The following is a 14,792-nucleotide window of genomic DNA, read 5'->3' as shown; positions in this document are numbered from 1 at the left end:
TGAAGAGACTTTATACCGTCATGGTGGTTGAAAGGAACCAAACTAACGAGAAGCAAACTGTGTGTGTGAGTGATTCACCTACGGGAAGCCAAACGGTATATTGAGAGCTCGCAAAACGGTTGTGAATTCCTGGGGCAAGATGATCCTCTCTGTGAGGATTGGTCTGCACAGGTTGGAAGGTTTAGCCATGAGCCTTGATAAAGACTTCAACTTTCACTTCCACTCATAACTGCCACCTTGAAGAAATACACTATCATTATATCAGTCAAGATTTGGTTGAACTTAAGGATTAAATATGAAAGCTTTTTATGGAAATCACTTTGTAATTAAGAGCTGGCCTAATGAATGTGTGGAATTCAAATTAGAAAACCACTGACAGTGCATACCTCTGCCACATGCAAGAACAACCCATTAAATCAATAAAACAACTTCCATGTGGAAAACAGTTTCACAACTGTCATTACCAATACGCCACCAGGCAGTGAAATCAGTGTTTTATGTTTCTTAAAGATACATAACAACTCTGAACACTTTTATGAACACAAAGGTTTTCTAAGGTATTTTTGTATATGGTCCAGTTCTATGATTTTTTTTATGTCCAGTGTGTCCTGGGTCTCCCACATTGTCTGTCCAAGAAAAATCCTAATCAGACATCATTGCCACCATTCCTGACCATAGTTGATGGTTGTGCCGTAGATCGACCAGTATACAGAGAGCTTTGACTTTTGGATTAGAGCTCTTTTCATAACTGCTGATGCCACCACAATCCACTGGTCAATTTTACGCTCAATTCTTCCCTCACTCTTGAACAAGGCAATTGAACTACTCCAATTTGGACAAGATCTCATCCCAAACACGGAGAATGCCATGCACCTTTTTCCAACGGGGAATTATAGAATTGTATTTTAAGATGCTGTTTTCATCCCTGTTGCTTTAATGAGTGGATTTTAAAACGCTAAAAACCTTCATAGATCCAGTTGACAATGTCCTCATAATCCTTAGTTCTCACATTTTGTGTTATACTGTAAACGAAAAACAAACAAAGCAAACACCGACGAAAACAGAACTTGAAATGTTTTTCCAAGACAATGAATAATTCATGATTGTACTGCGGCCAGAATCATATTTGTGTAGCTCTGTGACATCATCCATGATGTAAATTACTACACCGAGGCTCAACATTCTCACTGGCATTAGTCGGTGGACGATCCCACCATGGTGAGTGACCACATCATGGCACACTCGTCTGGAAAAATCCACCCTTTACCGAGCAATAATTTAAAGAAGTGCACATTTGGACCGTGACAGCGCCAAGAAGAACAATTTTCGACTCGATCAAAACATCCATCATGACTTTTGAGCTCCACAAAGTCTTGAACTTCCCGGCAACATTTTTGACGGCTGAGATTTAATGGCTTGTTGGTGATCTCATAAAGAACCGTCTGTGCAGAGAAGCCAGCCGCGGCGGCACTACAGCAAATTTGTGTGAGCTCCCCATGATCAAGCTACATTTTAAAAGAAGCCAAGCCAAATATACAGTACATGTCCCACCAGATACTTTGAGATTCGTTTTCCAAATTTTGTTTAATCCGTCCTCACCTTGGCCCGCTCCCTCATAATAGTCCTCAGTGTTTAGCGGTAATAGGAGAGGGAAAGGAAATCTCTTGGGTATCTTTGCTAAGCCTACTGTGTTTAGCAGGTAAATAATCAATGCTGACTTGTTCCTGTGAAGCAGGAAGACAAACAAGACCAAGATTTACTGGCTCCTGTCCATAGGAGCTTCAGATTTAAAGGTCTTTTCCTCAGCTGGTGGCCTTCTTTAAAACCTTCTTTAACGTGCCACGACCTTGTATTCCATCAATATGAACAAGTGAATACAGATATTTTTTTTCTAGTGTTTGGTAATCAGGATATTTTGGGGAAATCTTCCGCATTTATCCACCCTTAAATCTGGATTATTCTTTTCCCATTGCACACAAAAAACAAAAAACGTGTTCTATAGAATGAGGGGGACAGATTTACAGCCAGTCAGGGTCATGGGTCATCTGGCTGGATGCTTTCTTGGAGTAGGCTTTTCTCTCTTTATTCCCTTCTTTCTTTAAGGTGTCCGCTCAGCTCCCACCCCTCCCCCTGCATTCCTTCCTTTTGTTTATTCTATATAAATACAATCGGAACGGGACGTGGCCCACACGGGTTTACATTCTCTCCGTCTGTGGGTTTGTCCTTCACACAAACAAATGTCCGAAGAGCACACAAATACACACACACACAACGACAAAGGAGTCTGTTGACAAAGTGTTGTTAAAGGATCGGGGCACAACCACCAACACTTGATTGCTCCTCAAACAGAAACATTCTCCAAGTTCTTGACTCAAAACAGAGACTGACAGGTAAAGGAGTTTTTCTATATATCGGTTATAGAAACACAAAACATGACAACACAAACTCAGCTAGTTAAACACATGAAACTTCTTCGAGATAATGATTTGGTTTGACAAAGCATGGAGGAGAGGTCCCGCAACACCATGGAACAGGCAACCAGAAAAATTGAGAAAAGGAGTTTGAAAGCCAACAAGTGTGGGTGTGCGTGCGTGTGTGTCTGTGAGTGAGTGTGTGTGTAGTCATGCCAGCTCCCTGCACCAGTCTGTTGGTTAGGAAACACACAGGAATGTGTAGTTTTCCAGTTGAAGGCAGTTTAATGAACATGCTGAGCTCTATCTAGGTGGCAATACGACAAAGCGACACTATGTAAATGATTTGCCACAACAGGTTTGAAATACAAAATATTGAATTTCCAAAATGTCAACACGCACAACACACCTCGGTGTACACACCACATCACACTTGTTGACTCAGGACCTAATGCAATAGAAATGTCGCTGGAAGGAGAAAACCTAAATTGAGAAAATGTGATAAAGAAGATATGATACAGAGATAAAAATACCTTGTACTATTAAACTTATTGATTGAAGAAATTAATTGCTCTTGTAACTAAAGATAAAGTATTAAGAATGTGTTATCATTAATTCCTTCCATCCAAAATGTAAAAAATCCTATATGTTGATCACAAATTAAGACATTAAGTGTTTTATTTCGTCATGACAAGTTTTTTATAGCACTCAGTGACAACTATATATTCACCATCTTATCATATACATAGATAAATAATAGACGGATATTAGAAACATGCTAGATGTATGGGCACGACTTGCTTTTATCCATTCTTCATTTTAATAAATGTGTTCAATGCTGAAAGATAAAGAAGCTAACTTTGGCATCTCATAATTAACCATTCTTTTACTTTGTCCAATGACAAAACAAGTCGATAAATTCACCACAGGGAAACATGTTTTGGTTTAACTAGTTTGGATATTTTTAGGTTTCATATGCGTGTGTCATTTTGAGTTTTCTTTGTGTGTATTCAAATCAAATTGAGAGAATCCTAAAATAGCTGGTTTCAGCAGAAAAATCATTGCAAAACATGAGAGAATAATCATGAGAAAATAAAGATTAATATTAAATTTGGATAATCAAATGTCAAACTGAAGTCCCGGTGGCCAAATCCAGCCTGCAAAGTAATTTATGTGGCCGCATAGATACTGTAGTTGTTTCAAAATCAAAGTATATTAACGTTCATGTCGATATCCTGTGCTTATGACAGGATAAGGAACAGAGGATATGGAAATCAACAATTATACAGAGACTTTCAATAACAGTAAAACAGTGAGGGTGATGGAAAGGAAATATGTGGGAATTTAGAAACAGTTCCATGCGAGAAAGGTTGACTGATTACTTAATGTAAAACATAATAAATAGAAGATAACTCAATGAAGAAGAAAGTGTACTTATTTACTTGCATTTAAATTCTAAATTCTCTGTTTTACAAGCTCTGTTTACCCCCTGAACTATAAACCAAGAAAAATCTGATCATCTGCCAAAAAAAGGGCTGCAAAACAACTATGGAGCTCCATGAATAAACTCAACTTGGACCACCAGGAGTGGACACTGCTCTGATGGTTTTGACAGATGACTGACTCTGAACACTGAGCCGTGGACGACCACTGACCTGTGTGGCTGCGGATGTGCACTCTTAATGTGCCATTGCTGGCAAACTTCTGTCCACAGTACGGGCAGATCTTCTCTTTCTCCCCAGTGTGCGTCTGGAAGAAAAGAAGATCTTTATGGATTTTGTTAGGAAAAACATTTGTAACTTGTATTCACACACATATTCAACATCAAGAAGGTAAATGTAATTAACCGTTTTTATCTCTCTCTCAAATATCTTTCACAAATGCAGGTTAAATATGGAAAGCCAGGAGTTCTATAATCAGGTCATAAAGGATATATTTTGTAGATGCGAGATGCTCTGGAATTTTTGCAAAGCTAGCGGAAACGTTGTGCACATTTTTCACTATCTAAAAAGGAACGTAGTGTGCTGTGAACTTGTGTCTCTTGTTAAGAGAAACTCCTGTCCTTTGGTTAAAATCATTTGTTAAGAGCTCTCACCATGGGGGCGGGGCTTAATATCCACCAAATCCCCACATGTCCTAGCAGGCAATTGACAGGAGAAAAAGAAGTTGGAAGGAATAAAATAGTTGATGGGAAAACTATTTTAGAGAATACGAAAATGATTTAATACATACATATATCATTATTTATAAACACATTTATCTGTGTACCTAATTCCCCGTAGCTGCAGTTGCATTTATATCCAATAAAGAGATGTATTTTGTATTTTTCTGTATCTCTTTATTCCCATAACCTTTTTATCACCATAGTTCTTTAGCTATGGCATTCTGGGCATTCCATAGCTAAAGAACTGACTGACTAATAACAAAATGCTATCATCTTTATGTGTTCACAGAGGAACCCTGAAACAGCATCAAAGACAACATTGCACGGGTGTATTCATATCCTTGACTGATGAACTCTAAGTCCACTACCCTTCTACCGCGTACATTTTCTTCATTTTTTTCTAAAGTCCTCTCCCAGGCCTGGCGAGAATAATTGTGAGTATGAAAGGCTCAAACGAGGAGCGACAGTTTCAACAGCAGTACAACAATACAGGAACACCTCCTCTGTGGGCCCCCATCTTTCCCTTCATCACCCGACTGTGTCCCCCTCGGGTGTTTTGTTACAAAGGCTTCATCCTGACACACACATATGTACACACGCATACATCCAGCCACCCTATACAACAGCACACAAAAAGAATTATACACCCTGTATCACATTTGTCCACATTAGAAGAGAGTGAAGCAAATACACAATTTTGCTAACTGCACACTTGCTTCTAAACGTGGACACAACGTCTCCTGTGCGTGTCTCAGGTGACACAGTGTTGCATTATTTAACTGCTTTTGCTGCAGTGAAAATGAAGAACGACTATGGGAAACATTTTCACGTGGGAACATCTGGATCATGAGCGTGAAATTAACCGGTAGTTGTCAGCAATTAGAAAAGATTTAACTTGAGTCGATACATACTACTGTGACAATTTCGGGGACCCACCCTGTAATCTCTATTGATACACACATACTTGGCAGCACGACTCACAGCACACTCGTACGTGCACACACATGCTGACGCACACTTACATGTTCAAGTTCAGACACACAACTAATCATTTTCTGCAACTAAACAAACTGGAAACACACAGGTAACAGCTCAATAATGTTTACACTTTTTTATCCTTCAAAATGTTCCAGTCACTTGAGTGAGCTTGGTTATCATCTCACAGGTGCTATAAAGATTCTACAGAGATATTCTTTGAACTCATCACCCGCGTCTGGACTAAGCTGAGTTTTCTTTGTTGGCCTTATTCATCCACAAAGGCCAAAAAGGTAGAAAACTAGTGAGAAAACTAGTACCTAAAAATGAGGTTTCTTTTGAGAACTTTCTCTGAAGAATTTGATAAGATATGGCTGAACTTTCTGGATTATGCAGCAGCCGCACTGTGATTCTCCACTTATGTGGCACTCTTTAAAGGTTTCAATATTTTAACAAATCTATAACTATTCCACATACAGTATGTAAACATTCCATTGTTTTTATTTATTTATTTATTTTGTATGTTTGTTTTCTGTTCCCTGCTATATATATATATATATATATATATATATATATATATACTGATTTTGTAAACTGTGTATTTCTGGCATTATACCTCAATAAATGGTTGCGGCTACTCAGCACCTCTTTCAAAAACTGACGTGAATCAAACATGACTGTGATAAATATGTGCGAGTATTTGGGGTGCAGAGTTCACCAAATATCAATAAGTGTAAACTGGGGAGGACTGTGAAGTCTAAATCTAGCCAGTAGGTTGTCGGATCCTCTCCAACCTGACTTTGATCAAGGCCAGATCTCCCAGCAGTCAGTGCGCAGTGTGACAGCTCATATGCCTGTCTTCAGTCCCACTGTTCAGAGACAACCACCAAGAGGTTTCCTTTTGCCTCATGCCAAGAGGCTGCTCGTTTCCAGTCTTGATCCGTAACCGCTCCGGACATTGTCAGATTCAGGGCTCATAATCTGCAGTGGGATCTGTTTAGGGCTTTGAAACCCTGCGGAGCTAATGGACAAACTGCCATTTCTGATCAAAAAATAAATTGATTTTGTGTATTTATGGGCAGTGCTGATCGCGAAGGGTGTCTGAGCCAGGGTTGACAGACCTCATCATTACCCCGTCACTTTTTCGGCTATGAATTAAAGGAAAAGTAGACGTGAAAGATAGAAGCGTTTAATTTCATCTGCTGGATTGGCTGGAAGAAAATTCTTGTAAATCCATCTATAAAATTACCCATGGAGAATATAATGGTTTGCGAATATGCAAAAAAAGTTTATAATGATCTGTCTTCTGCTTTCATGTCATTTTTCTTCCGTATTTCTTTCGCTTTGTATTCCTTTTGACAGGTTAATGACACGCGATCATCAATCAATTGCCATTTCAACTTCCAGTTCCAGTCTGTGGTGTCAGATTCTCAAGGCTTCTATGCTGGTTAAATTTACCTCCCTATTGATCCTTGATTGTTTCTTGTATATCCTTCTGGTGCTTTAGAGATTTTCTATTCAAATCCCTTAGTAGGATTTTCCTACATAGTATTTGTTTCTGCTGTACGCTATGCTGACAATGTTACTTCTGGTGTCTTACAGTTTTCAGATGTTTCATTTCTCTTCTTCATAAGATTCTGATTAGTACGTTTTTCCAGCTCGACACCTTTAGTCTTAGACCGTATTTCACGTTTAAAATAAAAAACTTGTTTTTTTTTTGTTTTTTTTGTTGCATCTCTTTGTATTCAGTCACTCCTCGCAATGTGGTTCAGATGGTTTCGGGTTTCATGACAGGCTTGACTTCTTCAACTTTCAGCATCGTGGGAACCATTTTTCGCTTTTAAATAGTCTAGTCTGGTACTTATATTGTTTAAAAAAAATGTTTTAGAATGAAATCAAAATATTATTTTATCATTAAAGCATTAACATACATTTAATTTCTTAATTGTGTGCTTAAAATGTTTCAGCTTCTGGTAGTTTTCAACTAAATTGTTTACATTTTAGAACCTATAACCTGCTTGTCATGATATTGACTTGCTAGTTTTCAGTAAACTTTATATTAGTATTAATTTCATTTTGAGCCCAGTTAAGGTATTTAAAAATGGCCTACATAAAGGTTTCCACTCTGGGCATTACGTCTACAAATAAACACCAGTTATAGTAAAATACATGATCCATTATTTTTACTTTTAAAGTGTACTATATAGTGTATATATATTTAGTTAACTCCACTATAATTGTAAAACTGTTATTATTACCGAAGCACAGCAGAGTTATTGAGTTGAAAATATCCAACCGCTGAAATGTTTAATTCACAAAGTAGGGATACAATACAACAATAGGAAAATGAAAGCAGTGTCAAAATCCCATCAGGAAGGAATAAAATCCTCACATCTCACCCTAAGAGTCATCAAACTCTGATGATGTGGTTTAACTGCTAAAGTTAGACATACCATTAAATCATTTTTAGAATTTAAAACAGTGTCTTAGTCTCACACCCATCTAAGACAATGTTTTTCTGTTCTTTTCAGTCAAAGCAATTTTCCAAGCAGTTGGTCTATAAAGCTAAAAAAAAAGTAGAGACCAATTCAGTTGAACTGTGGAAATAACCATCTGAAATCACTGTCTAAGATTGAGGCCATCTGGCTCAAGGGCCATTCATTTACCTTCTTGTGGCTCTTGAGGACTGAAGGTGTGACAAAGGCCTTCTCACACAAGTCGCACTTGTACTTTTTGTGTCCGTCGTGCACCACCTGGATGTGGACGTTGAGTGTGTCCTTCCTCTTGAAGGTGGAATCGCACTGGTCACACTTGAATGTCCTCTCACCTGTTGCAAGGATATTGGTGTATGAACATTTGTCGGAGCTCCAGCTGCTTATTGTGTCTCTAAACGCACAGTCATCACGCACAGCAAGAGGGGACCCACTTTCTCCGAGGCAATTGTTTGGGCACATAACTACAAAGAGTGGTGTTTCATTGCACTAGACGAACCCAAACAATGGTCTTCAGAGCCGTCTGGTAATGTTTTTTTTCCTAGCCCTCAACACAAGTTGTCTTTTATTATGCATCTGTGGTAGAACCCATCCCAGGGGGAAGAGTTGCACAAACGTTTTTGCCATATGTTTCATCTGAACATCAAATAGTTCAGTCAAAGTGCAAAAAAATGTCCCGTTATTACTCATCTTCATGAAAAGAAGGGAAACAGCAGATTACGCAGGACTCAAAAGAGAGAAATGGGACTTTAAAGCATCTGTTATAAAAAAAAAAACCTCAAGAATTATTCTTGTCTGGATCCTGCTTTTATAAAACAATGTGTTCCTCTGATTTATTTGTCTTTCAGACACAACATTGAAAATGTTCAGCAGGACAATTCTGAAAACAGGTGGGAGCCATAAATAAATAGAAGTGTTGAAGGACATTGAGGACTTTAGTTTGAAATAAAAAATAGTACATTTTGTTGTGCCCGCTCGACTGTATAAAGGTTTTGGCCCTTTGTGTAACCGAGTTTACACTTCTGCCCTAAATTGTTTGGTGTGAGTGCGAATGGTTTAGTGTCTCCCAGTGCCCTGCAACAGGCTGGCTACTGGTTTAGGTTGTCACATGCCCCAAGTAGCTGGGACGGTCTGATAAGGGACTCAGCGTAAGATAACGATTCAAGGAATTGCATAGATAACTAAATAACAAGATCCATATAATTGGCGCCACATGTAATATTTTAAAATAGCAATAGATAATAAGGTTTTACTTCATAAGGTCTACTTGTTTATTTTATATAATGGTGTGAGATAATAAATAAATAACAAAACCTCACGTGGTGGTAAACAACATCCACTCTTGTCTCATGAAGTCCTGAGGATGACACACAATACAAGCCCTGATATTATATTGCCTCTCCTGAGACAGTAGCAGGAAATGCCTGTAGCTTTATTATCTCTTTGTTATCTTTCTTAAATCAGGGACGAGAGTCACATCCTGAGTGTGGCTCAGCTATCTGGGAGAGACTTGCTGTCCGGCTAAAATAACAAGGGACAAGTGAACTAGGTTGTTATTAAGACTGCAGTAAAACAGATGAACTGTGTACATTTGGAAATATTCAGATAATTTGAAGTGTGACAGAAATGTGTTTTCATTTCATTAGAAAGGCTCATCTATTAACTGATGGGAAAAATAATTTTAAAATGCATTGTATTGTACTAATCTGTGTTTGGTTTTTGAGTTGTTTGTCTGTCTCTGTGAATTTTTATTTAGAGATAGTTTTTTGTAGAATTCATGTTTATTTATGTTATTATTATGTCTGGTCTCCTCAGTAAAGTATATTATTCTAGTGTTTCTTGCTGATTTTGTTTGATATAAGAAAATAAAATAAATATATAATAAAAATGAAACAATAATTATTATTTAATTAATTTCCCCAGTTGTATCAGTCATCTGTAGTGTGTGAGTTTTGCAAGCGTTATTTTTGTTTTCTTTTACATAAGAAAATGAAAATAAAAAAAATAAGATTTAAAAATAATGTGGATGATAATAAAGAATTTACATTATGATGACCTTAAATTTCATTTCTTGCACAAGGATTTACTTTTTTGGTTTTAACATTTTAATCATTTGAATGATGAACCAAAGAACCTATTACAAATGTTCGTGTCATTAGAGGGTTCAACAAGGCCTTTGATACAAGTCGGGACCGAAAGCGAAAATAAATTATTTCTGTTTTGTTGATTAGTACTTACTTGATTAGTTGAAGTTTTTAATTTTTTTTAAATACCAGATTTACCCAAAAATATCATCATCATGCAACTCTTGACAAGTCAAGTTTACTGAAACTGCCTGTAAAAAATACTAGTACTAAATACTAAATAGTATTTTAATGCACTTAACGTTTATTCATTGACCATTCCTGCCATGTATTTGTTTTTATCTGAAGGTCAGCCCATGAAAATAATGCTGACATCAAAACGGTCGGAGGTACAAAAAAGGTTGAGGACCCCTGATGTGTAGTGTACAAGTACTTACTGTTGTGAATGAGTAGGTGGCGCTGTAGAGAGAAGGGCGTTCTGAACAGAGCCTTGCACTCATCACACTGGAAGGGTCGTTCCTCCGAGTGCGTCTGGCGAGAGGAGAGGCCGAGTGTTAATAGAGGATGCCAGCAGTGGACTTAAATGAAGCTTCTTAAGCAACGTGACGGATCAGGCAGGAGGCTCCATCGCCGATTTAGTTTGTTGACTTGATGAAGACAAGCAGCTCAAGGGGCTTTGGGTTCAAAGTGCTTCTGTTTTTCTGCAACCCCCCCAGCCTTCCCCTCCCCTCTGCCTCCAATCTATCTGTCTGAGTGACACCTCAATCCCCAAAGTAAACAAGAGGACCCTCAAGAGTGGAGCAACCAGAGACCTCACAGATTACAGCCACCAACCCTGATTGAAGACATGTTGAGTTATCCACAATTAACAGAGGCTTCAGTCTATTAACTTGTGTTGGGCTACTGGATCATTAACTCTTAAACCAGTCTTGTTAGATCAATAAACATGTTGCTTACATATACAGTACATTCAGGAGAATGACGAAAGTTTTACATTTTACATGATAATTGTGTCTTAAGATTATTAGAGCTGTGGTAACGTTAAAACGACTCTGGCTGTACAAAGACTGGAAGTCATGTACATCAGTGGTCACTAAAACCAGTACCAATCCATGAAGCATTTGATAACGATCCACGCAGAAAGAAAAAATAATTTGTATAATTTCTGTTCTTTCAGACTACTGCCTCTAGTCATATCCGGTTGAGTTGATTAAAGTATATAATGAGGATCCATGAATATCGATGTCTGCTGCTAAAGGATTTTGGCCCATTGTGTTATTGAGTTTAACACCCCTTAAAAATTATGGTTGCCAAAGGTGTTAAAAAAAAGTAAAGGTATAATCTCATATCCTCACCTTCTTGTGATTCTTGTAGACGTTGCGATGAGCAAACTCTTTGCCGCACAGCTTGCACTTGTACGGTTTGTCCTCGCTGTGGATGATCTTGTGAGCCGTCACCTGGTCCAGACGTTTGAACGAACGGTTGCAGACCTCGCAGGTATACGGTCGCTTCTCTGGACAATGAAAAGAGAGAAAAGCACGGTAGCATCTGAGGAACTCCATCAAGGGAATCTGAAGTTAACAAATCCATTTGTCGAACCTGAGTGTGTGATCATGTGGCGTTTGAGCTGATTGGTGGAGATGAACTTCTTGTCGCAAGCATGGCAGTCGAATATTTCATGTATCTGCCAAGAAACGTACAATGTTAACGTGAAACTTGACCGTGATGATCAACAGAAGTTCATTTGGATTCAGAGAAGCAATTAAAGTGATAGAACGACTCAATTCTTCCCAGACTGCAATAATTGCCTATTGAATATCTCCCTCGTGAGCAGCTACAATAGCACGTGCTAATGTAAAACTCTCCTCGCTGCTCATGCAAGAGCTGCGTCTTCCTACAGATAATAAGGAGAGTTTAAGCTGCTTTGTCACTAAGAAAAGTTGAACTACTTTTTTATCCTTCCGTCTTAAGACTCATCTACGAAGACGTCAGATAGTTTTTGACAGGAAAGTTTCATCATTACAGAAAGAAAGAAGTGCCGTACAGACACACACAAAATGTCGCTGTATTGTTACACACTTCTATTTTTAAAACACCCTCCAGATCTGAAACCGGACACTCAGAAAGTTGGAGTGGGTTAAATGATGAGATAATCTCTGTTGTGACTAGTTTGGTACTTTATCAAATGTCAAATTGTTTAAGGTAGGATTGAACAGTTTAATCATTTGATTAACGCAATGTTTAAATCTTACATCTGGTTAGTTTAAATTGCAGCCTTAACTGTTAGAAATGAATTGGTTGATATAATCTAACAAATGTTAAAAATAAAATATTGATTTAACTATTTATCAATGAGATTCTACAAAAAAAAATACTTTGATACATATTTACAAGTATTATGTCAATAAAATACTCACATAATTAACAATTATAACACAAACGGCAACAATAAAAACAAAAATATGAACTACTGTCTGTGAGGTTTTTTACAACTTAAGTCATATTCGTCAAATGCCAGGCGATTTTACGTGGCCCGCTGGATGGTTGGCTCGAGAGTAGATTCGAAGTGTTCGAGTTGGCATTGGGACTTGAAAAGATGTCATTACATTGGCCAAGCTAAGTAACAGATGGATTCAACAAATGTACAGCAACTTCCAAAAATAGTCAAACTAACGCTGAAGTAAATTAATGGGAAGGATTTATTAATTAAAAAATAAAAAACAAAAATTTTAATCACACACTTTTTGTTAAAGACAAAACATACAGCTCTTCGGTGCCCTATCCTGACTTAAGTGGCTTGTTGTGTTGTGTTTTTTTTAAGAAAATGAAAAAAGAAAATTGATATTTGGAATTAAAATATGGAAATTGAGAGGAGCTGCTGTCTGCTGGTAATCTTTCACATAATGAACAGAAAGGAGTTCACATCCTACGTCAGTTATTAGACCGTAACATGGCTTAATCGACAAGAATCAAGAGTTAACCAAGTTAATCAAAGTCACACCAGCGGCCAACTAAACATTTAATCCCTGTTGGTTGTTTGCACAATACAGTATATGTCTTGAAAACCCAATAATGAAAGTAATTTTGTTGTTATTTGCATCACATTTCTGACACAAATCAACCAGTAGTATTGCTAATAACTGTAGTTGGAAATGTTGAATGATATTATTATTATCTTAAATTATATTACGAAAAAACTAAATTATTTTTTTTTATTTTTTTTCCAAAAAAAACTCGTTTTTGAGTAAATAACTTTTCTGGACGTGTCAGGTGAATGTATCTCACTATTAGGTCTAATGAGAGATTGCTTATATATATATTAAAAACTTGCTTAAAGTTTAGTATTTCAGTGCTGATTAAACTAACACAAAAGTATTTTTTTGTGTAAAGAGCTAAGTAGTACTTTCACAATTACCATCAATGCAATGGGGTTTTCATGTTGGCTCCCAGATGCAACAAAGGCTGATTATGGTTCATATGTACTTTTGTAAAATTTACTAGAAACAACCAGGGTCAGGTACTCATCTTATTTGAGATTCAGTCGGTGCTTAATACAGTTTAAAAACGCTCCTAAGAGCAGATATTTTGGTATGCATCTTGTCTGACAGCCCAAGGGAGGGTGAATTAATATAGGTATTATGGGATAGGCATTCTAAAAATCCTGAACTTTCCTGGCATGCTGAGAGTTTCGACAAGAAAAGCATTACTTAAACAAACGCTCAAAGACCTCATATCATTCAGCATCAAGAAGCGCTCTCAGCAGCAAGGTTACGTCTGCCAACAGACCCTCTTAAATTTCCCAGGTCCTGCGGGAAGTGGTAGTGAAAAATGACGCTAGCCTCAGCTCCCTGTGTCCTCCAGAATAAATCATCCTTGCGTAGGGAGGAATAACTGAGTGAGCTCAGGAGGCTGATGTATGTGAAAGGTTAGAATATCAACGCCGGGCGGGACAGGAGGAGATAATTACATCCGATTCTCGACTAAATATCATGTTCTGGTCATCTGGGTCCCCCACCTTTCGATGCTCTTGTAGGTTCAGAGAGGACGAGCATTTTCTGTTGCAGATGTTGCACGTGAGCTTCCGTCTGGCGCTCCCTAAACAAACAAAGATAAAATTATGAATGTGGCGTTCAAGACATTACAGTCAACACGTAGACCCCCTGATCCCCCTCAAGACTCCATGTTCTCTGGCACTTATCCCCCTCTAAATCACATGACCCACATCTGTCGAGTCTGATCCACTTTCCTCTAACCCCCCGACCACATGCACGCGTGCCTCATCCTGACCACATTGAAAAACACCCCTGGATCTCATCTCAATCAGACTATAAGTCTTAATCTTGGGTTGATAGTGGATTCAGACGTAATGCAGCACAGATCTTCGCTGCCCTACTTCCTGTCATAAATAGCTCTGGAGGGCAATTTAGCTGAAAGAGTGAGAACCCCCAGAACACTGAGGTCAGCAATTATGTAGCCGTGTAATTAGAGACGTATCTCGGCATTACAGAGGGTTAACTGATCAAGGTCAAGTGCCGTCGATGCTGCCGATGCACAATTAACTTTGTTAGACGATGACAAGCCGGGAAACAAGGAAACATCCAGCTAGCAGAGACGGAAGCCATTTTCCAATTTTGATGGAGCCAGGCTAATAAAGGATGGCGACGAG

The 14,792-nt window shown here is 38.1% G+C and overlaps 1 protein-coding gene across 1 annotated transcript in view; it reads right to left on the bottom strand.

Annotated features, from left to right (window-relative positions):
• Positions 1-14,792, bottom strand: part of prdm5 (PR domain containing 5) — a 38,178-nt gene that overhangs the window by 16,300 nt on the left and 7,086 nt on the right. Inside the window, exons 8-13 of the mRNA XM_087785309.1 lie at positions 14,142-14,221; positions 11,726-11,810; positions 11,482-11,639; positions 10,564-10,657; positions 8,217-8,377; positions 4,067-4,160 (exon numbers count right to left, since the gene is read on the bottom strand). Coding sequence (XP_087641435.1) covers positions 4,067-4,160; positions 8,217-8,377; positions 10,564-10,657; positions 11,482-11,639; positions 11,726-11,810; positions 14,142-14,221 — 672 coding nt within the window. The remainder of the gene's footprint in view (positions 1-4,066; positions 4,161-8,216; positions 8,378-10,563; positions 10,658-11,481; positions 11,640-11,725; positions 11,811-14,141; positions 14,222-14,792) is intronic.

This window comes from Callionymus lyra, chromosome 2 (genome assembly GCF_982586985.1).
Source record: "Callionymus lyra chromosome 2, fCalLyr1.hap1.1, whole genome shotgun sequence".
NCBI classification, from domain to species: domain Eukaryota; kingdom Metazoa; phylum Chordata; class Actinopteri; order Syngnathiformes; family Callionymidae; genus Callionymus; species Callionymus lyra.
This window is presented reverse-complemented; position numbering and strand designations above follow the sequence as displayed.